Here is a 23,253-nt window from a genome sequence, read left to right on the forward strand (position 1 = left end):
GATGGGCCGTGGGCTGCCGCTCCGTGTCCGGCTCCCTCGCCGCGCTCCGCGGCACGGCACGGGCCCTGCCGGGCGGGAAACCTCCGGAGCAGGGGCCCCCCAGCCCTCTGCTGCCGCAGCCCCCCCCCCCCCCCAGCATCCACGTGGCCTCACTGGGAGGCATCAGCAGCACCCAGTGCGCTACGAAAAAAGCCAAATTGTCTCGTATTGTTGATTTTCCAAAAGAGAAGTTTCTCCAGCAATAGCAGGAGCCAGAGGAAAAGAACACGCTGCTCGGGGCAGCTCGGCCTGGCTCTCGTAACGATGCTGTCAAGATAACGATGCTGGCGGCCGTGGGCGACAGGCACCGGCGACTCCCCACGTCTCCCTTTCCGTGGGGGCCGCGGCCAGGTGAGCCCCACGCGCACGCCGGAGCTGAGCCAGCCCTCCTCCGACCAGCGAGCGACGGAGCTGCCTCCCCTCGCACCGCTGTCCCAGACGCCGGGTTTAGCTGCTGCCGCTGCGCAGAAATCACCGAGCAGGCATCGCCGGCGTGCCTCATGCCACGCTTGCCCCGTTCCTACCACGGCCTGCTGCCGGCCAGGGCGGCTTCGTCCCCATCAGACGCTGTTTCGAGGACAGTGGCTGTGGCCTCCAGCCTCCACCTCCGGATTTTCTGCTTCTCCCCGGGAAAGCATAGGCACTGGTAGTTCTGCACTTGAACTGCAGCCACGCGGGTTGCCACGGAGAGAGGAAAGAATAATCCCCTCTCGTAGGGTCTCACCTAAAACCTACAGACACGGAAAGGGGAAGAGACCTTAGCTTTGCCATATATTGTGTCTCAGAGCCAGGGAGGCCCACGGAGCCGCAAGGCCTTGCAACAGCAAGCATTAACGCGTCCCCACTTTGCAAATCCTTGGCAGCTGAGCTGCCCCATCTGTCAGCGATTGCCTCCAATTAGCGCGGGAAACTTTGCAACGCTGCCGCTCGCCCTGCGTATCCCTGCTGTCGGGGGCAAGGGAGGAACGGGGCCTGGGGCAGGCGGGGGGGGGCCCAATGCTGCACCCGGTGCACGCGGGCTTTGCAGTGCCGGCAGCGTGCACCGGCCCCCGGCAGCCCCCCGGCACGGCACAGCGGGGCCCTCGCGGCAGCACTAATCGCACAGCATCTCCCCACGTCGCCGGCAGCAGCATCTGACAATTATGCAGATTGCCGGGTCACAAATGTCTTCCCCGTATCATTTTTCAAATGATTAAATATAAAAAGACCCAAGTGCGGCTCATATTTCAGTGTTAATGTTGCTGCCAAATATTATCACATAGACGATGGTTGTAAAACAAAAGCAATCAATAACGCTGTATTTCGTGTTACTCGGGGAGAGACATTCTAATACAGTTATTTTCGTGTGCACTGAAATACGTTACCCGAGCAAGCTCGGCTCCGCAGCCAGCACTCAGCCGGGCATTTCTGGATTTAGGATCTTCTAAGAGAGTGGTTTTGTAGGCTGTTGTTTCTCCTTCTGGTTTGCTGTTAATTTGGCACACAGTTCATACACTTTTCTTCCCAGTTCTGCTTTTTAATGAGAGGCACAACCAGTGTCCCTGCAGATCAGAGCAGTCCAGGGCTCAAGATAACGCTATGGAGAACGCTGAGTTTTTAGAAGCTGATACACATGCTCCTGGGAGGAAAGCTGTTTCCTTAGGGAGGGAAAAAAGAAAAGAAAAAATCCCATTATTTGGACAATCCAGCCAAAGGCCAGCAGCAAGGCTCCAATGTCACACGCTGAATGCAAAGCCGGGGGCTGTCTGGGACCCATGTAAAGGCCACTCGCTACATGCTGTTTTGAACAAACACGGCCATAAAAATTCAACTGTTTGTCTGTCCATTGCATAAGAAAACTGAGCTCATGTCTCTCTGAATGAATTATTCACACTTGGCTCTATTTTCGCTAATATTAAAAAGCTGCTGTTGTGGGAAACATTGTTCCTTTTTTCCAGACATTGTTCCAGACAATTCTGCTCAAATCATTCACCAAAGAACAAGCTGGTGCTTCTGTATTTTTCTTTCCTTTGCCCAATTTGCACAGACGGATGGAAGAGGAAGAGGAGGGGTGAAGAGGGGGCCCAGGACACGGGAACTCTTTCTGCTAGCATGTGCGTCAGGCGAGTGAGCGTTGGCTTTCTGGCCAAAGGACCAGTCCATGGCTGGGAAGAGCATCCTGTGCCCCGTTGCCTCCCAGGGCTCATGCACGTCACTTGTCCCCGTCCCGACAAACTCAGCTTTTCTCCCGGTGACCGCACAGCCCTGCTCCGGCAGATGGGTGAGGATGTGCTGGGGGTGCACCAGAACCCCACGGCGCTAACGAACGCAGCCGTGCAGCTCGGCCGGGCAAGAGCATCGCCCTGCAAACCCGGCCTGGCAAAGCCCGGCCTCTGCGGTAAGCCGGCTGGGTGCCTTACCGCGAAAGCGGGGTGCATCCAAGCCCTGTCGGGCAAAACAGGGAGGCAGGAGGGATGAGGTCCTCGGATCCTGGAACCATTTCAAGCCCGCCTACAGTCCAAGCCTAGTCTTCAGGAAGACAGCAAGGCCAAGTCTTCACCTGCCACGAAGCTTCCTTGTGCGGGAAGGCGTGATGCAGGTGTTCCTGCATCTCCCCAGCTCTGCAGGGGACATTTCTCCCTCCTGAGACTGGCTGGCACATGTCCCTGCTCCCTCCACTGCCGAGCCAGTCGGGTGGCCTTGCTGCCACATCCCAGGCTCCCCTGCATCGCTCAGCATAGCATCTGCCCTAGGAACTGATTTATTTGGGCAGCAGAGACTGCGTAGCACGGTGACAGGGTGTTTACTAGCAGCTCTTGAGCAAATGATTACTTCTGGGTAATTCTGAGCCTCCTGACTGCGATGCAGCGGCTCATAGATTAAAACTGCTGCACGCATGAAAACGGGTGGAAAAAAAGACTCATGCTTTGCTACTTGCTGAAAACGACTGCATGGAGCAGATTGGATTCAGGGGCCTCAGGTATAAACACGGTATGTTCCATATATAGAGTACGTTTTGATTCCCTTTTCTTTTCTCTTGGCTGGCAGACTAGGTTCTGCTTAGGCTGCAGATTGCAGCAGCAGCAGCAGCTTGGCTGCGGAGGGGAAGAGCCCTGCGTGGGGTAAATCACAGCAGCGCACTCTCCGCCTCCCGGCTGCCGCACGGCGCCTTCTCCTCCGCTCCAAACCCCCTCCAACGGCAAGGGCCGGGGTTGCGGCAGCCTTTCTCAGAGGCCTCTCGCGCTCCAGCGTTCTCGTTGTGCCTTGCGCTGTAGCAACCCGTGTGCACGGCCCTGCTAGCTCAGCATCAGCCTCAGCCTTCCCGGTGTCTCCGCACTGCTCGGCGGGAACCTGCCCTCTGATAACAGCAGCCTTTCCTGGCTCAGAGGGTGACGTTTTTCCCGTTTTTCCCGGAGGTCCTCTCCTCCGATTAAGGGAGTTGGTCGTTTGCTGCCTTACGCTCCCCAGATGAAGCCTAGGAGCCCTTCCCGCAGGCTGCCGCGTCTCCCGAGCAGCTCCTCCAGCGCTGTCGTTGCTTCCTCCTTGCAGGGCCGAGGCCGAGCGGAGGGACGGCGCGTGGGCGGCGAGGGGAGGATGCAGCCAGCGCCTCAGACACCGCGGCAGCATGGTCGCACGTCCGTTTCCCCACCAGTCTCACCAGCACAGCAGGACTGGGCGCAGACGGGGCATCGCTCGCTGGCAGAGGCTGCCATGCGGGTTGTGATGGGGATGCGCAGCACCGTGCTGGATGGGCTGGATGATTTCCCACAGCCTCAGCAGCCTGGTTAGTTGTCTCAGAAAACCTGTTTTTCCAAAAACTTCCCAACTGCTTGATCATAGCAAGTTTTCATTAAATATACCCCAAGACCACTGGGCTCTGACTCCAGCAAACAGCTCAGGATGAGAACGAAGGCTGTGCTTGAACTTCGGCAAGGTGAGGACAGTCCTCCGGGGCGCTGGTGTTAACAGCTCGTCCTGGGGGACAGGCAGAGCTTTGGAGATGAGGCACATAGCTGCTGGTGCTACACGCTAAATTCTGTCCCTGAAGATCCCACCTACCTTTCCAAACTAAGTAGGAGTCATCTTGCCTATCTGAATCATTTGGATTTTAAAAGGAAAATATTCTTTATTAGCTTGCTTAAAAAATATGCCAACGTGATTTGCTGAAGCTATTGAGATCTTTTCTATAACAACCAGTCCATGGCGGGACTCTTACCGGGTAGATAATAATTGGCCATTCAACTCTGTCTAGCTGACCTTTAATTAATAATGCTGACCCTCATCCAGGTAACGAAGAGGGGTGATAGAAACATCCATGAATTCCTTAGGCTCTTTCTCTGAAGCTGAGACTAAGGTTTTAATTTCTCCTTTACCTGGATTTGAGAAAGCGTTTGGCAGTTGCCCTCCCAGGCCTTCCTGCTCTGAGGACACATTTGCCACATTTTGATGGCAGGATTGTGAGGGAAAAGCAGGACTGAGCAACGCAGGCTCCAGCCCCTGCCCTCCGCTCGCTGCCCCAGCGACACGCGAGTCCCGAGCGCGTCCACCTTGCAGCGGAGGGAAGGGACTGATCACCACCATCCAAAACACGGTTCCACCAGAAGACTCTGCATTCATCTCGACTGAAACATTACAATAATTAGGGCTTGTTTCAGTGAAACATTTGCATTGCAATGGAAGATAAAGGACTTTCAGCAATAACACTTTGCTCTGATACGTTGAATAAATGCTTTTGCAGGTTTCTATGCAAAAGGAAGCTTTGAAACTCAACGTAATTTCATTTTTAACTTATTTTCTTCACGTTTCTGGAAAGTTTCATAGCACGAAACAAAGCAAAGCACTTGGGATCCACCCAAAAATGAAATCATAGGAAATTACAGCCCATCTTGTGCTTAAAAACACCCTGAATGTTTCATCTAAATGGCAATTCCATTTGACCCAACAAAAAATCTTTTTAGCTTTTCATTGGCCAGAGCTTTTCTTTTGCAGGTTGGATTTGATCAAAACAAGTCTTTCTTGCTTTGATAGTTTCTGGAAGGAGACAGGTTTGTTGAGATTTTTAACAGCGCTGCCAGAAAAACTGAGAAATCAGTTATCTCTGCAGCCCTAATGGATTCAGGAAACCTGCTCAGCTCTCTAACGACAGATAACTTCAGTTACCATCTTGACTCCAGCTATTTAATTCAGCTCTCGAGGCAAGCGCTGGGCTCCTGCTGTTTGATCTGCTTAGTGCATCAGGGCAGCTCTTCTGCTTTGCTCCATCGTCATCATCACACCCTGCTGCTGCTGGAGGCCAGCTCGGGCCAGCTTTCCGCCTGCTCTCTCCGCAGGACAGGCAGCACCGATGGAGCCGGCTCTCCACGTGACGCGAGATGAGAAGCCCTGATTCATTTCCTAGTGTCCCCAAATGATCCACACTCCCACAAGCCCAGGCCTGTCTGTGACTGGAGCCTGGCACCGAGGCCTGGATGTCTGGGTGCTTCCACCCAGCAAAATAGTGTCATCCCGCAGCCGCTGGCACTCGTAACCAGCGGGGGAACAACACCCAAAAGGTGCCCTGCGTGTGCTGCCAGCATCTTCGGTTAAGGATGCAAAAATGTTTTTGCATTAGTCTCTGTCATAGTGAAATCTCGACTAAGCCTCTACGAAGTCCTGCTGTTTTTCAGCTCCCATCAGCTTTCCTGCAAGGCCCACGATCTGTAATAATCTGTTCACGGCTAATATTAGCTCCGTCAGGATTACAATAAGGTACAATTTTCCACCTCTGACTCAGTGCAGCTGCATGCAGTTGCCTGACTTGAGCAGGGCTTTCAGCGTGGCACGCGGAGCCTTCCTGGGGGTGATTGGCGGGGGGAGCGATTCATGTTCCCACCACCCCGCGGTGACCGCGGGCTGCTCTTGTGCCTGGGACTCCATTTTAGTCTTGCAAAGGATTCTCCACGAGAATTTTGCCTTCTTTGTTTGCTTGCTTTTTGCAAAGTCAGGCCCACTTACAACTGGATGTTTTAATCTAAATCTGTTCCTAGTTTAGAGAGTATTTTCATCCGAGCTCTATAAAGGGTTGGCCATACCAAAAGTGTTTGGGATTGCAAAAGCTTATCAGTTCAATTTTTAGTTTTCAAGCCTTCAACAGAATTTTTGCCTCTTTTCTCAGTCCTGTTTTCTATGTGAAAATTATTAGAGCTCTTCACTAATAACCATGAAGCCGTCCGAGGGAATGACGGAGTGCGAGCTCCTTGTGAGCCTCAGGGGTCCCACGCTCCACTCCCTGAAAGGGGCCTGGGCTGAGGAAGATGTTGATACTTGAATCTGATTTTCCTTTCCTTTCCGATGGGTAAAGGAGAACTCCAGACCCCAGCAAGGTTCCCATGGGCACCAGACGCTTTGGCTTTGAGGCAGTTTCTGCCTGTTTAGGGGCTTGCTTTACTCCTGCTCCACCTGCCTTTTCTGTCCTTCAGCTCCCCACGCTTTCAACTGCACGATGAGAGCAAACAAGCCTCCGTCCTGCAAAAGCTTCAGGCCGCTGGGCTGGATGGTACCACAGAGCTGCTGTTTGGCTGAGATTTTATGCTATCGAAGAACAGCACAGCGAAGAAGATCAGATCTGCTTGCATGTTTCTAATTAAATGCCATTTTCGCCTAACGATTTGGTAACGTCGAAATTGCCAGTGTGGGCAGATAGGCTAGGTGCATAATTAGCAGGTTGCATGATTTTATTACGGTTGAGGCTGGAACATATCCAGTCCGTAAGCTGCAGGAGACGGGGCCTGCCTGGGGTGGAGGTGCTGCATCGTGTGCGTGGGAACGCACAGCAGTCTGTGCCCGTAACCTCGAGCCCCAGCGCACAGGTCTTTCCCGCGGGTGCTGGGGCAGAAACCTCAGGGGCTGCTAGGTACCACCAGCCAGCCAGAAACGGAGCTCCCGTGCACCCCTTACCACCCGTTGCATCTGCAACAAAACACACAGTGGTGCAAAAAATGCTCCTGTAGCCTCTCTGAGCTAGTCAGCTGTGATTTGCACCCCTCCATGGGGTCTGAGCGCTTCCTTCTCGGAGGGGGCGAGGAGAAGAGCCAGCCACCACGAGTTCAGCCCCAGACTATTAAGAGTACTGCAGCATTTAGCCCATTCGTTATTCAGATGCTGTACGCTGGAGACAGGTACACATGCTGGGGCTTCTGACTGTATTTACAATAAAATCAGCATTATGCCCAGTTAATATTCAAACCGTGATTAATCAAAGTACTCCGTTCCCTATTCCAATTACACTTGGCGTTTGGCTGTGTGTCCTTTACTTTTGTTTAAGTGCACACAGAGTCAATTGGAATTGGGGATTTATGGTAGCTGCCAAACACTCAGCTCTCCAATGGCAATAAGTTATATTCCTATTATGCAGCATGCAGTAAAAAAGGCTGATATTTATTCTTTGGATTTTTCTTTCCCAAGAAACTCTCAGAAACTCACACAACTGCTAAAATGTGGCTCCATATTTCACGGGCAATGTCACCGCAGCCGACAGCAGTGCGAAAGTGGCACCTGACAGTCTGCAAGGTGGTCGGGAGGAGGTGAACATCACTGGGAGATCTTTGCTGGCCTCTTCCGATCAGCATCCAAGCGTAACCCTGAAGAAACGAGACAAGCCGAAACCATGAGCATCAATCCACGCATGAGGAGTGGCGGTCGTCTCACCAGCATGTTAATGCTTTCCCTGTAGTCCAGATTATCTCCCAAGGTTGCAGTGCTGGGCAGGGCAAAACCTGGGCTGAGTCGGGGGGCTGAGTTTAACCCACTATTAAACCCGTCTATAATGGAGTTAAATTCAAGCCACTACAAATGACAGCTCTTGCACTAGACTTCCTTCCAGATGTGACCTTTTCTCCCCAACACGCACAAACACCTCCACTGCTTTGGAGCTGCTCAGGAGTCATTTTGGACACAACACACCAGTGACTGTGTCCGTGTTCCTGAGCTAAGCAAAGTCACCCTGACACAGCTCTGAAGACACACGGAGCGGACAGTGCTGCGAGCAGCTCCCATTGGTACCTGTGCTCCAGGGAAAAGCCTGCTTGCAGCCTGGCTGCCTCCTGCGCAGAACTGCGTTGGAGGCCTGGAAGAGGGAAGAGCTCGTCCTTTGGTGCAGACTTTCTAGGCTTTTTGAACCCTTCTGCAGACCATCTCCAGCCCCCACGGCTGCTCATAAATGGTTCTGCACTGGGCCAGCAGCTCAGCGAAGATGCTAGCCGCAGCCCTGTGCATCCAAGTGAAAGAATAGCATTTTATTTTTAGACTGGGCACCGATGGCATGAAAACCATTGATCTGAGCTCATAATTACATCGTTATCTGTGTCCTATGAGATAAAGAGATTTCTAGCTGCAGGCTTTTTGAAAAGCCAAGCTTGAAAGCGGATATAAGAGGGATTTATTTATTTGAGCTTCTCTATTTTTTTAAATGAAATGTTAAATAGTAAAATTTTGCTTTTATTTATTTTCTCTCTCTTTCAGACGACCCGAAGCCGTAGGAGGTTTTTCTCCTGCCCAGTGCAGCACGGCCTGCATGGGAGCACAGCTGTGGCTCACCTCAGCCCACATCTGGCACGCAGGGGCTGGTGCTGCCGTGCTGCACGTGGATGTGCCTCTGCCAGGGAGCCTCTAACAGCCAGGCCAAAGAAAGGCCCTAAATTTTTCACTGGTTTGGGCATCCCGACAGCTCCTGCTAGGATGGTCGGAAAGGGCCGTTCCTGCTCCTTCTGTGCAGATAGCTACGTTTTCCCTTGCGATCAGTTGGCTGCTGATGGCTAAACTCACCTTCTGCCAGGAGATGCAAGGGGGGGCAGCTGCCATCCTGCCAAGGGGAAGGCACTCTGCCTGCAGTGCTGCCCCGGGGTCCTTTCACCCCTCCCAGCCTCGCTCAGCCCGTCTCCCTGCACTGGGCATCCCTCGTGGATGCCACCCAAAGCACCGGACAGAGCTGCAGGGCAGCTCACAGCTCGGGCGCGGTGCCTTGCTGGCGCAGATAAACGGTGCAGCTCAGCCCTGACCAGCTTGGGGATGCGGCAAGAGGATCTCAGGCCTGTCTCCCTCCATCATACAGATGTGTGAACTACCTCCTCATCTCCTTAAAACACCTGAGGCCCAGCACCTCCCCTCTACCTTCAGCCACTGCAGTGAGGCCCTAGCAAGGTGCCTGGGTCTTTCCTTTTGTTTCAGCAAAAGCGTAAACCACAGGTCTGGTCTGGGAAACATCAGGAACTCAGAAAAAGCAGAATGGGAATCAGCTGTTAGAACAGCCACTCACCGACCTGCAGAGGCCTGGATTTGTCTCCTCCTGGGTCACTGAGACTGCTGCTCTTGTGCTGCCTTCTTGACCAACCCAGGGAGCTCACGGAGCAGCACAGCAGTCTCATCTCTGGCTGGCTCTCCCTTCCTATGCAGCTGAGCGTGGTGGCGTTTTTTGCCTCCAGCCAAGGACACAGGCAGTCCCAGGAGACGATAAGCAATCTGCAGCAGTGCTGGCACTGTATTTTCTCTTGGAGGAGTGCAGCTACAGCGTGCTAGTACTGCAGAAAGGGAGCTGAGATGACTAGGAATTGCACTGGTACAAGACTTGCGGAGATCGTCAGGGTCTCACTCTGCAAATTGCTCCAAGCAGTTTCCAAGAGAACTTGTAGGATGCAAGGCCTCACTGTGTGGGTGTCCCTCAGCCTTGCAAAACTCCCACCACGTCTTCATTGCTTGCTGCTCTCCAGCCCCTGCAAAAACAATACTGAGGCATGAAAAAGGCTCTCAGAGATGCACGGCTGGAGATGAGAGCTCCATTACAATAAACATGTTAATTTTATAAATTTTGAGATGTTAGAAGAGGGCAGTAGAAGACGATGGCATGGGTTGGGTCATCGGGTCCTGCCATGACCTTTTGGAGCAAAATGCATTTTGAAAAGGAAACAGCTGATATGAATGCAGTCCCCTCCAGGCAAAGCTCCAGCTTTGCCCCTGCTGTTTCCATTCCGGAGAAGGTCACAGTTTGCAGTGCAAGTCAGCACGTGCCATCTCCTCTTGGAAAAGCACTGTGGCTTCAGCAAACCAGCTGAGCCTGCTTCCTTGAGCATTGCAGGTCTCAGTTGGCCATAAACTGTATTACTCATCTCCTGCTCCAGGAACGGGGCAAGAGCTGAACACTTTGTCAATGACTTCAGCCCAGCGCTTGTTCAGCTGGAGAGGTCTGCTCTACTTGCCTCGCTGTTGCTGTAGTAGTTCCTGTCTAATGGTATTGGCCACTCTCCAAGACCAGCAAGGGATCTGCTTCCATGTCAACTGCTTAGTGTGCCTGCTGTCACTCGTGTTTTACAGCCCTCTCAATGAAGAGCAAATCTATATTGATTTCAGAACAACTAGAACTGTAAATTACTGGTCATGACGGGCTTGGCCAGCACTGAGATGAGAATCTATTGATTGCGCCGAAGGTCTAAATCTAATTAGCACGCAAGGAAACTCATTGGAACAGCAGAACAATTCAGATGTTCTGAGATGTAATTAAAACAGTAAAGCTACCTACAAAAGCAGAACATGCAAATAATGCTCCTGATCAAGCGTAATTTGCAATCCAAGGGCTTCCTTTTCAGAGAGGCTGAGCAGAAAATAGGAGCAGAAATATCAATCAGTGGAACAAAGGACCCTCTTTTGTCCCCACGGGTTCTCTCAAAATGCTTCTTTCTCTCTTTTGAAGCATTTTCCATTCAGGACTTCACAGTCAACCACAGCTGGCACTGCCTTTCCTGCAATTAAACAAAGCAGCATCTTAATCACATGGGATACAGGGGACTCTTACTTGAGCGCTCAACCAAGGTGGAAGCCGTGTTTCAGGAGCCGGGTGGCCGCTTGGCTGGGAGTTCTCCTCTGACAACTTGGAGTGCAAATGCCAGGCAACAGCAGAGAGGAAAAATCAATGCGAAGCTCTCATGCTGAAAAAATTAAAAAAAAAGGAAGTTAAAACTCAATTTCAAGGCTGCTAGACATCTCTGGGAACTATTTTTCAGAGGACAAAGACCCAACTATTTCCCGCCACTAAAGGTTTGGAAGAGAACAAGCTTTATCAACAGAAAAAGGGGAATACAATTGGCCCCGCTGTTCTTTAGCTCCCTCAGTAATTACTGAGACAGTGGCTTGCTCTTTCTTCCATCCACCGCACCTAAAATACCACCACTAGCAGAGCTGCTGATAGCAAGCGTGCTTACAGCTTTGCCATCTCTGGAAACGACCCGTTTTCTTTACTCCAGCCTTTTAGCATCCAGCGGGTAGCGTGACGTAACTGGAACGCTCCATGGTGGTTGTCTTTCCAAGCTGTCCCTCTCCTTTTCCTTTAAATAAATGACGATACATCCTGCAGCTCACAAACATCCTTCTTCCTGATTACCTTGAGCCCTCTGCCAAAGGGAAGACCACCTCAGACAGCTTAAGCCACCGCTGTGCATCATTAACCTTTGGTTGCTTCTCTACCAGCATGAAACAGAACAGGAGCCCTTCTCCTGGCTGGCAGGAGAGTTTAGGATGCTCATCGATAAGAGTACAGCAGTGCCCTGCCGAGAACCGTAACCACGTTTCAGGAACAGGCAGATTGGACAGCCCCTTAGCTCTGTGCAAGAGTTACCTTCTAGTTCTCTCTTCCACCAGCTGGCAAACGTAATCACACAGTACATACAGTCAGCATCGCAAGACAATTTTAAATACCCCTGAGATTTTCTTTACCAGTCATTGCTGCTGGCTCTTAGACATCTAGACCTAACTACAGCAAATAGGTGTCTAACTTGCCAGGGTGCATTTGACCCTTTGGCTCCAAGGTGAGTCCAGCTGACCCCCAGCTCTTCCAGGGGGAAGGTGTCCCGGCCTGCATCCAGGGCAGTGGAGGCTTCTGGCATTCATGAGCCTGGGGTCCGTCTCTTGTCCTGCGACACCGTGAGGGGCAGTCACCCTCCTCGGGAGGAGGCTGCAGGCAGGAGAGGGCCACCGACGCTTCGTAGCGGGGACTGCTGGTTGGGGAAAGGGAAAGTCTTCACTTCTGCATGGCAAAAGGCCCTTCCCGTGCAATTCCCACTGAGAATTACTTACCTGTAAACGCTCCAGGGAGCTTTAGCTGCCCATAACCCCCTCCCGGAGAACCACGGCTGGCCCAGCCTCACGGAAAGCACAAGCAGGCACATGAAGCCTGCAGAGCGCGGGAGCAGCCATGGCGCCGGGGCAGCCACCGCCGCAGCTCCACCACCACCCCAAGGCTGCCGCCGATGACGGTTGAACACAGCTTGTGTGAAAAGGCTGTAGTTTTTCACCAGGCTGCTCCCGAGGCCCGGTCCCCGCAACGCTGCACACCCGTGCCGTGATCCCACGTGCGGAGCAGCTCGGCGGGGTCTCCAGGGACCCCCGGGAACAGAAGTCCATCCTTACCCCCATGTCGGGCCAAAGCCCAACAGTGCAGATGGTGGAGGGGGGTCCCTGCAACTGAGGTGCAAGGGGCAGGTCACTGCTGTCCCTCCCGCGGCCGGACAAGGCCGGGACGCAGCGAGCCCCTCTGCAGAGCGTCCTAAACGGCCCCAGCGCTGCCAAACGCTCCAGCGACCAGGCTCAGGGCAGGAACGTCTTCTCTTTTCCTCCTTCACGTTCAAGGGGTGGCCCACGGGGACAATAGTGAGGGGAACCCGCCACCAAAATGGGTGACACCGCGGGGAGCCCCCCGCCAAAATGGCTGCCGGGGGGACACGGCCATGGCCGCGGTGTCCTTCCGGCACCTTCCATGCCTGCTGCATTAGTGACATCTGCTGCCGTCTCCAGGCATCGGCGCGCAGCCGTCCTCTGCGGCGCGTCCCCGTCCCCCAGACGCCCGGGGGGGACCAGAGACGCGAGGCCGCCCCGCGTCCCCGCCGCCGGCCTGGGCACCGTCCCCGCAGAGACCGCGGCCAGGGCCTGCTGCCGCCCCAGGGCGAGAGCCGGGCGCCGAACGCGCCCTCCCCCGGGGCCTGCACGTGGCGGGGGGCTGGAAACCATGCCCAAAACCACCACCAAAAGATAATAAATAATAATAATAATAATAATCACTTGGGCAGCGCAGCGCTGGCCTGCCGCAGCCGCGGAGGGAGGACAGGGCGGCCCTGGGGCATCGCTGAGCCATGGCGACGTCGCCTCACCCGGCTCCGCGGAGAAGGAGAAGGGCGGCGGGTGAAGGAGAAGGGCGGCAGGGAGCTCGCTGCACCCAGGGTTTGCTTTGCTTCTCGCGGAGATGTGCAGAGGTGCCGGAGCGAAGCGGCAAACCCCCTCCCTCCGCGCGCCCGGCCGCCGGCGCCCCGGGTTTCGGCGTTGTCCCGCGGCAACGTTTCCACCGCGTCCACCCGCGGAGAGCGTGAGCCCCTTGGTTTCTCACCTGCGCGTGAAGGATTCATTCCCACGGCGCACACAGGAGTTTAACGCAGATTATTCACAAAAAACACGCGACCTGTTATTCACCAAGGGGAAAGGAAAAAAAAATTAACCCCTACCTCCGAAACGAGCTGACCTCCCCTGCGGAGGAGGCCAATGCCATTTGCCATGCCATGCATAACCTGGCCTCACTTTTCCGCGAGTTTCCAGGGCCAGGAAGCCGGCCCGGCCCGCTTGCGTCCCCAGCACCGGCGTTTGCACTCCCTCGGGGAATAAAGAAACCAAGAAACTCTCTTTTCTTCTTTTACAATAGTCTCACTTTATTAGATACCACGTAAAGAGAGAGGATGTTGTGCTGCATGCAGCGGAAGACTGGAGTATTTCTAGTTTGTGTAACATTTTCTTTTTCTCTTAATATTTGTAAACTGGTATTCTGCTGGAAAATCACTGCATGCAAGTTTGAATGCAAACAGCAGTAGAGGAGGCTTTTTCTTTTTTTTGTTTTTTTTTTCTTTTGCACCATTCCCAATCCATATGTGCATGCTTTATTTACAAAGGAAGCTGTTCAGGGCAGAAATTACCATCAGAAGAACTCAGAAGAGGGTGGCAAATGGAGACAAGGACTGTAATTTACACAATACAGAGTGGGACTGGCAAGTGGCACTTTTTAATTTTTATGGGTGCAAATAGATGACTCGAGTACAATTTTGCTGAAAGGAAAGCAAACTGAGTGGAGAATGTCACTACAGGACAGGGGAAGACGTTACCCAGGTAAAGGCAACCTTAATTTAACTATTCTGCACGCATAAAGGAGACTTGGCATGTGTGGAATAAATGAAGAAATTGCTTAGAAATATTTTTTTTAAAGGTAATTTCATTGCCAGTCAAGCATCTCCCCATCGCAGCTTGGAAGCGTGCGGTGTCTAAACACCAGCCAGGGAGAGACAAGAGAGCAGCGTGCAAAGGCTTGGGCCAGGTTCACTGTGCTGGGATGGATTATGGCAGCATCCTACAAGCAACCGATCTCAGCAAGCTGCCGTGCGTCCTCTAGCAGGACCGCCAGCACGAGGCAGCACCAGATGCATGTAGGAAACGGTCTGGAAGAACCAGGCCAGCTTCATACGGGTCCCCTGCACAGCCCACCGTACGGACGGACTGGCTCTGGGCCTCCGGGACATCGCACTTACTAGTGCTGAGTCAAAAACTGCACAAAAAAAAAAAAGGTAAGACCATTTAAAAGCATCTTTTCCCGTTATGCTTTTAGGGGCATCGAGTCCCAGGCTGCTTTCTGTAACTTGAACGAGTAACTAGCTGGTCGTGCTACAGCAAGGAGGAGCGGTCTGGGATGGAGGAAGAGCTGCCCTGGCTCGGGCTGGAAGGATGCAGGGAGCACGTTTAGGTTCCCTCTCGCATTCGCGGTCCGCGGGTGTCTCCTTGTGGAGAGCCAGGCAACGCTCTGGCGATGCACAGCCGGGATGCTGCTCCGGGGCACTCGCATCGCTCACGCGCGGAGAAGGGGCCGGACGGCAGCAAGGCCCCATGGCTCTCATCAGAGCACCAACACAGCACTGTATTAACTAACAGCAGGGAGGGAAAGCGAGAGCGTGCACAGGAATATTCATCTAGATTGTATCCCGTAGGCAGTTAAACAAATAAAGGAGCAAATGCTCCCAGTTACAATATACACCTGCATCCTAAAAGCAGAAGAGAATCGTGTTGCATGAGAGGACAAGGAGCACTTCATAAACAGCAGCTCAAAGACGCCATGCACAGGGCCCGCAGCCTTGTGACGTTTAACGGCCAAGGCTTTTTTGGGTGAGCGATGCACCTCCTGCCTGTTCAGAGACTGCCCCCACAGCCCCAGGGCTCTAAAAAAAAAAAAAAAAAAAAAAGAGGAAAGGAAGTGAAGGAAGTGATCAATGCCGGAGAGGTGCCAGGCAAAGGCTGCTCAGCAGAAGAGCACATCGAGGTACACGGTACGGGAGAGCTCACTGCAAACCTCCACGCGGTAGAAAGCCCCCTCCAGCTGCAGCAGTTACAGCCTTGTAAAGCTGCTCATTGCAAATAACTGGTCAGAGTGAATCCTGCTGGGGGTAGGGGCTGGGGGAGAGAGATCAAGAACAGGAGAATAAACTATCAAAATACCCCCCACCACTCTAAAACCCCCCTCTAAGGTCCAGCTGAATTCAGAACACACCACACAATACCACACCAGCAGACTAGAGCAGCGAGCTGCAAGTCATGGGACAACAGCGTGAACCAAAGGGGTTTGGGGGCTTAGATTTCATACAACATGCTCAATTTGTAGCTGACCAACAATATATTTCAGTAGTGCTTATTGTGCTAACATTGACATCGCTACGCTTGAGGTTGTCCAGAGACAACGGATGAATCAGAAAGGTACCAAAAGATCAATATCAGTTTAAGAGGTTCTCAACTCTCCTTTTATCAATAACATATAAAACACCGCCAGACAATAATTAAAGCACAGGTTGAAGACAATGGTTCTTGTGCAGACTTGCCAAAAAACAAAACAAAAAGTTGGAAGACCTCTAACCAACTAATTTCATTATTCGTAGTATTTTAAAGCAATAATCCTTGAACATATCAACTAGTTGGTGGGAAATATCTTCTCCATGGGCTTCCCTCCTGCATGTGGTACGACAAACTGACCACAGACAGCGACGGGAAGTATAGTCTCAAGAGGGCCTAACAAACTGCCCTCAAACTTCATCTATTCACTACTATGCAGCTATGAAGTGGAGGTAGTCACAAGCTTTTAAATATGAGTGTGTCCCTATATTAATGGAGTGTGTATGTTCCTAGATCTAAAATGAACTGCAGCTGGAAACAAATGCGAACCAACCAACTCTTGTTTCTCTGCAAGCATGCAGAGTGGCTCCCTATTTGTAGTTATCTATTTGAAAGCTGCATTATCGGTGGATCTTCTCAGCAGAAACTCAAAAGCATGTACCACAACATTGCTCAAATGTACCGGATTCAAAAAAAAGCCAAAGCAGTACTCGCAGGATTACATCTGTGACACAGGCTTTAGCCTAATCATGACAACGCAGATACCAAGTTATGTTTATAACCCACATCAAAGCTAAACAGCTTTTTCATTATTGCAACTGAGGTATCAATATCAAACAAACGGAACTGTTTGATGCTCTGACATCAACACTCAACCCCCCCATGCTAAAATGAGAACACAGCAGGTCCACTGACCGTGCATCCCATCAGAAGTTAAAAGAGCAATGAACTGGTGACGGTGGGATGAGGCACATGAGCAAAGACCAGAAGAATACGTACCGCCACACACACAACAGAAAGGCAATGCTATTACGACCTGCATGAGACTACTGAGGAAGAGACGACTGAAACTGCCAAAGGGTAACTACTGCTTGACAAAATTACACACCAGGATAATTCAATGAGGGGGAAGAAAAAAAAGAAAGAAAAGGAGGTGAATACAAAAGATCTAGGTTAGGTTTCAGCTGGAGGTGAGAGCAGGGAACAGAGAGGATGCTTGGAGAGGAGACAGAACAGCACTGCTGCCTTGGGATCAAAGGCAGGTAGCACAAGGCATGACTGCACTGGAAGACAGACATCAGAAATCTACGGGGAATCGGCAGAGGATGTGCCATGTGGGGAGGTTTGGGCAGTGGCTCCCTTTAATCACTGGCAACGTGGTTCTCATTTTGGAGGGTGTGCCAGCGTTCAATCTTCTTGTCCTTGTTCTTCAAACATTCGTACCAGTGTTTCAAGCGCTCACCCTTAGCCGTAATGCCAAGCTGACAACCACCTGGAAGAAAGGAAAGAGGCAGGAGATTATATTCAGAGATGATGCTGATGTTCCAGTAAACCCCGGGACAGGCCCAAGCTTTCGGCACTTCTCTCTTCCCATCCCCAATTTAAAATCTCATGGCAGCAACTAGAGCTGCTCTGCCCGCACAGGAGACCCTCTGGGATGATGAGAAAGGGGCAGTGTACTGGGTCCCTGCGCTGGATCATCCATTCGGTGGCCCGACACAAGCTTCCAGCCATTTTTATCCCTCCCGTACAACCAGCACTGTGCATGGCATCTAAACCACATCCCAGAGCAGAGAGACTTTCACTCACCAATGTAATCATTAGATTTTCCAATGTCGTAATCCCAGACCGATATGTCCAGTGACTTCTTGGCCAGATCACTGTGTTTTATATCATAGAAGAACTCCTGTGAAAGCAGAGAACTTATGTCACCCCAAGGATTTCAATTTTCAAGGAAGATAGAAGGAAAATTCTGCCCTTAAGGAACTGCTGATATTCTCTCTGCACAGCCTGAATTCAAAATCCAATGAGAGGATATCTCAAATACATTAATGAAGAGCAAATGCTGTTCTCCTGTAGTACCTCTTCTCCCAGTGCACCTCACAAACACATAAGCCAAGTTCACTCCTTATATCTAACTTAGCATTTTGCAAGTATCCTGTGAAGGCAGCATCTAAATCACAAAGCCTCTAAATACAGCACTTCCCATTTTAAAGTTGCAAGAAGAACCTGCCAAGAGTTTCTCAGAGGGTCGATTGCTGAAGCCAATTTGATCTCTGAACACGGCACACCTGAAAGGCAGAACGGCAGCAGGACAGTGGGGTTGGGATGTGGGATTTCAGTTCAGGAAGTCGTGTCCCCTGGGCCAAGCCACAGGACTCCTTCCAGGTGCTCGCTCAGACCACACCACATTATTTAAGGTTACACACAATTTGCAACACAGTCAGCAGAGGTTTCACTGTGTACCTGTACTACCTGCTAATGAACTGCTGAGATCTGTCAAGGCAGATACCGATTTACTGAGATCAGCTGAGCATGAATATTTTCCCCTTACACAGGAGACGAGGCCAAAAATGAGAACAGTTCAATCAGGCTGCCCTCGCAGGCTTTCGCTAACACCCTGCTCATTTGTTTCTAAAATATCCCTGAATACAGGTGGTGGAAAGGAGCCTGAGAGAGTAACCAAACCGTGGGGAGCTTGTCTTCGCCTTCATTCACACAATTTAATAATGGTTAGGTTGATTTAATAATAAATAAATTAGATCCATCCTTACCTCATTAAACTCAGGATTCAATGTTTTCTTTTTAATCTGTGTCTTATGCTTGGCCTTTTTTCCCATGTCAGGTTTCAGCCAACTGGGGGCAACAGAAAACAGCTCAAAACTCAAGTGAAAGAACAGCGTGAGCTTTTAAGCTATTAAAAAAAAATGTGAGTTTTTGAACTGGAAAAAACAACTAAAGATATTTAAGGAAAAGAAATGGGTTAGCCAGTCTTCCCACCTTCTAAAATTATCTAAAATGAATGTAAAGTGAGTAAAATCCCAAATACTCTTTCCCGCCCCCCCCCCCCCGTCCCCCCGCAGATTGCCAGACTACACATGGGAAACCATAAAGACCTGCTTTACACTGAATGCTGACCTCAGCATAAACACTTGTGTGGGGAGCACGTCTCTCGCTCAGAACAGCTATGTTTAGAAACTAGAAAGCCGAGAGTCTGCCATCCAGGGCCTCGGCCTCCGTTTCTGCTGCATGGCACTTGCACGCTTACATTTCCTTTCAAAAAGTGCACTGGTCTCCAGTTCTTTTGTCTGTTTGTTTTTGCAAAGCCATGCTCACGTAAAAGAAATGGTTATAGGATTTTTACAGATCAAAAGGGTAAAGTTGAACTATGAACGATGCATTTAGCTCAAAAGCAACTACATCGGCACTACCGAGGCCAGCAGTGCAGAGTAACTGAGAGAGTCGGGAAACGGGAAATTAGCAGACAGGTTAGCTGTCAATACACAACGGCAAGCCACATTTCTGAACCCTGAGCCTTGGCTGCTGGAAAACTTAACCAAAAATGTGTGAACACAAACAGAGATGGAGAGATTTATGAAAAAAATGCTAAAAATAGTCCATTAGCCTTTAACAAAGTGCAGGCTAGCATGCTGAACCAAGGTATTTTCACTTAGAAAATATGGAAGAAATTAGTGGTTCATGCTTTGCAGTCTGGCTGCAGACCCAAAACTAACTTGTACAGTTGGCATCAATTAGATCCTTGCTGGAAGTTGATTTAAAAATGGAAACCACCATTTTCTATTTGTGGGAAAGGAAAATAAAAAGGAGAAAAACAGAGACTAAGGATAAAAACCACTCAGTTCCACTCAACAGCAAAAAGATGTGCAAAAACTATCAACAAGAGTGTTATTGGACTTTAAGGGAGAAAAAAGTTTTCTTCTGAAAACGAAGAGAAAACAGCAAAGAAAACCCATCTGCAGCCACCACACACTGCAGCTGTAATCCGGAATGATTGCAGGGCTCTGCACGTACTGCAGTTTATGAGCTTCAAGGTAAAATGTCCCCAGTCTGCTGTTTTCTCATTAGCCACTTGACAACAAGTGCTCCTCTGCCTGTTGCCTGAAACAACCTTTGCAACTCCCAAGCCCTGGCAGGTGAGTTACTGTTCAAGGAGACACGCTCCGTGCTGCAGCAAGGCACTGCCATCACGAAGCGCAGCAAACGCTGGCGTCTGCATCAGCGAAGCTGATCTGTTTGCAGCAGAGAGCGTGGGCCGGATCCCGCTGGCTGCAGACTGCAGGGCAGGCTGCCGGGAGCCGGGCGCTGTCCCCAGCCAGCGGAGTGACTGCACTGCACCAAGGGGGGTGGATGGAGCTGTCTGGGGGCTCGGATTTTCCCCTCTCCAAAGCTGTCACTCAGGGAAGTCGGTCCTGGCATCGGCATGCCTTCGGCACAGGTACCACAAAAACCCACCTGCATTGCCTGTCGGTCTGGTTATTGTCACAGCAGTGACCACAGAGCAGCTGATAGAGACAGGCACCTTCCACATTTTGAAGTGGTCAGCGGGGGTGTCAGCTTTGCCGTCTCAGCAGAAAGCTCAGCGCCAGCCGTGTGCACGGGGCGGCAAGCGGGGCACGTGCTCCCTCGTCACGCGCCGAAGGAAGTCAAGCTGCCGCCACCCGCAGCCCGGCTGCGTCGGAGCCAAGGAGAAGGGCCTCTCCTGTGCCCCAGCTCCGCAGCTGCAGAGCAGCTGTTTGGGCTGGCGTGCTTGTGAAGACACAGGGAAGGGATGCATAGAAGGCCCGAGTTTGTCTCCCCTAACCTTAGGCACTGCACAGTCTGAGGCAGGAGCCTCCTCATCCCGGACAGACACCGCCAGAGGGCAACGCATCCCTCCGTGCCGAGGACTCGGATCCTACATCCCGGGAAACGCTCCCCTCTCGCGTGTGATTTTGGGAGGAGGTTTCAGCAACGGTGCGTCAGCTTATGCCTAAGGATAGTGGGTGACTCCGTGACCACGAGCTGCGACATCAAGTCATTCCCAGCTTTCACTTACAGTTTAACAAAAGGGTCCGAGTATCCGTTGGCATCCATCGCTGCTAAGTGAACGCAGCGCACGATGCCTACAATCAAGCCGCCCTGCTGGGTGCTGTACATGAGGGACACAAGGATCTTCCCACGCTCTTCCACGTCCCCGCCACGATCCACCTGCAAGAGGAAGCAAAAGGAGGTGTCAGGACACGGGCCCTAGGTGAGGGTGCCCAGGAGCGCAGCTCCGGAAACACAGCAGCGGCAGCCAGTGACCTCTGCAGAGCAGGCAAGAGGAAACGGCAAGAGGAGAACTTGCGACAGACCTGCAGGACCTCCGTGAGGGCACGAGGAGGGGCTCATACATGAGAGATCGTTGGCCTAACGTGCAGAAAGCATGTTACGCTCGGAGGACGTGGAAGCCTCTTACCTCCTCTTCATACAGTGCCATCCCGCGAGATGAGCCGGTCGTTCCAGCACGCTTAATCTGGGGTTAGGAAAGGAACAAAGACAGACTTCCATGAGCAACTGCAGCGGAGAGAAGCATTGCCCCATGGCAAAAACACTCCTGCGCGGATGTTGGGAGCCCTGCTAAGCCCTTTCACTGACCTCGGGAGCGGAAGGGGGCTCAGATCGAGATTCTTTACTCTGCTAACTTCTACTTCAGCAGACTTAGCACATCACTCAGAGCACCAGGGAGCAAAGCACAGACAGGCAGCAAACTGCCCTCTCCTCTGCAGCAACATAAATCAGCATGGGCTGGCAAATGTCAGAAGATTTCCAGCCACCACAGAGTTCCCCAAAGGGCTGAGTCACTTTCTGAAATGAGCTCCTCACATTAACTATTAATCACTCTAAATTCAAGAAAGTCAGATTCTTCCATTTGCTTTTTCTAACCTAGGATACTTCTCCAAGAGCAAAGTTCTGCCTTTTGTTTCTGTCACTGGATGCAAGGGACTGCTGACCTCCTTGTTTCAGATTCACACCGTTTTGACTGAGACCAGAAACAGGTCCCTGGATTCCCACCACATGCCTGTCTCTTGGCCTTAGTATGTCACATCAGCCCAGACCTCAAGACGTGGTGGGAGCCCAACTCTCAAAGATGTCAACGAAAGTTAAGCATGGAGATGTCTTGGATTGTACCAGTTTCAAACTCGCCACTATAACCCTCACATGCCATTTGTAAGCAATCTCAGAACTAATGGTAATAGAAAAGAGGTCCTTAAAAACTCACTGGTATTACTCTCTCCAAGCAGATGTTGAAGTTCTTTTTCTGATTGGGTTTCAGTTTTTTCAAGGAAACTCTAGTTTCTCCAATAAACTCATTGTGGCCAAATTTGTCCTCATCACATACAGAGATTCTGAAGGGAACAAGAAAGAGAGAGAGTGAACATCAAACAGGCTGGAGCAACACCTGATTTTGGAGCACGTAAGCATCCACATAGAAAACACTCCTACAAAATCGCTGCTCAGGGGGGTGGACAAAGCAAAGTAACATCTAAGTTTCCAGGCATCTGGCTCTCCTCTAAGCAAAGACATTCATAAAACAGGATTTCTAGTTTGCTATAAAAAAAATCAACATTTTGATATTTTCTAGAGAAAGGAAATGCTGAACTTTTTTTGAAACGTCTAAATATTTTGCTGGGATGCTGTCAAATCACAGGTACAGAAATACACATATATGCGATATATAAATCTACATACTGATGAGAATAATAGTAATGCAAATAATTTGATATTAAGTGAGAGGGTCAAAATTACTTTCCTTTGCCTTTTTAAAAGAACTAAGAAAACAACATATTCATGTGAAGGATTTTGACCCAAAATTCTGCACTTTCAGATGCTCTGTCAAAAACCTGCACTTTGCTTCCAGTGCCGTCTTCCAGAGTTTGTGAGGAGCACTGGTTTGAAATGCTCTGCATTGAGAGCTGAAATTTTCTCCTGTGCAGGAGACACACAGCTCCTGCCCCACCTCAACACACGGTGGGATTCCACATCTCCTCTACTTGCCTGAGTGTTTTCCTTTGCATGTCCTCATCTGTGATGCCATGATACACCAGGGTCTCGTTCCACACAGGGTTACGGGTATTGCGCAGAGTCTTTGTTCTCAATTTATTTGACTGTTGCATTAAAATAAAACAGAATATAATTACATACAGTGGCCTGAATTCATCCCCATCTAAATTTAGGCTTCTGACAGAGGAGTATAAATCAGAAGCTCCATCACTTTTGGCTCGCTATAAAACAGCATGGGAAAGAGAGGTGATTTGACTGGAGCTTTTCCTAGAAAGCTGCTGTCCCCAGAAACACGTATTTCACGCTCACGGGAGGACTCTGCAAGACTTCACTGCTATCTGCTAATGTCATCGCATCAGTGAGGTACAGACACTAGGTGGGTATCCAGGGGGACAAGGTAGACCTTTAAACAAACACAGGGGACTCTGTTGCCTGCAGTGGCCAGGAACCTTAGCTTCCTGGGGGGTTTTTTTGACTTTC

At 51.0% G+C, this 23,253-nt stretch overlaps 1 protein-coding gene and 1 long non-coding RNA gene across 3 annotated transcripts in view; both read right to left on the reverse strand.

Moving 5' to 3' along the window:
* Positions 1-149: 149 nt before the first annotated feature.
* Positions 150-12,764, reverse strand: LOC112991738 (uncharacterized). Of its 2 annotated transcripts, none has more exons than XR_003261349.2 (5): positions 12,451-12,764; positions 10,841-10,973; positions 9,315-9,764; positions 1,404-7,637; positions 150-770 (listed from the first exon to the last, which is right to left on the reverse strand). It is a non-coding gene; the product is annotated as an uncharacterized LOC112991738 (long non-coding RNA). The 2 variants fall into 2 exon arrangements; XR_010392020.1 differs by lacking the exon at positions 150-770 and having other exon boundaries at positions 1,198-1,669; positions 7,480-7,637.
* A 2,953-nt stretch (positions 12,765-15,717) lies between these two features.
* Positions 15,718-23,253, reverse strand: part of RPH3A (rabphilin 3A) — a 31,050-nt gene continuing 23,514 nt past the window's right edge. Inside the window, exons 14-20 of the mRNA XM_064522434.1 lie at positions 22,768-22,877; positions 21,992-22,118; positions 21,188-21,244; positions 20,786-20,937; positions 18,504-18,585; positions 17,539-17,635; positions 15,718-17,221 (exon numbers count right to left, since the gene is read on the reverse strand). Coding sequence (XP_064378504.1) covers positions 17,091-17,221; positions 17,539-17,635; positions 18,504-18,585; positions 20,786-20,937; positions 21,188-21,244; positions 21,992-22,118; positions 22,768-22,877 — 756 coding nt within the window. The 3' untranslated portion in view covers positions 15,718-17,090. The remainder of the gene's footprint in view (positions 17,222-17,538; positions 17,636-18,503; positions 18,586-20,785; positions 20,938-21,187; positions 21,245-21,991; positions 22,119-22,767; positions 22,878-23,253) is intronic.

Source organism: Dromaius novaehollandiae, chromosome 17 (assembly GCF_036370855.1).
Source record: "Dromaius novaehollandiae isolate bDroNov1 chromosome 17, bDroNov1.hap1, whole genome shotgun sequence".
Taxonomy (NCBI): domain Eukaryota; kingdom Metazoa; phylum Chordata; class Aves; order Casuariiformes; family Dromaiidae; genus Dromaius; species Dromaius novaehollandiae.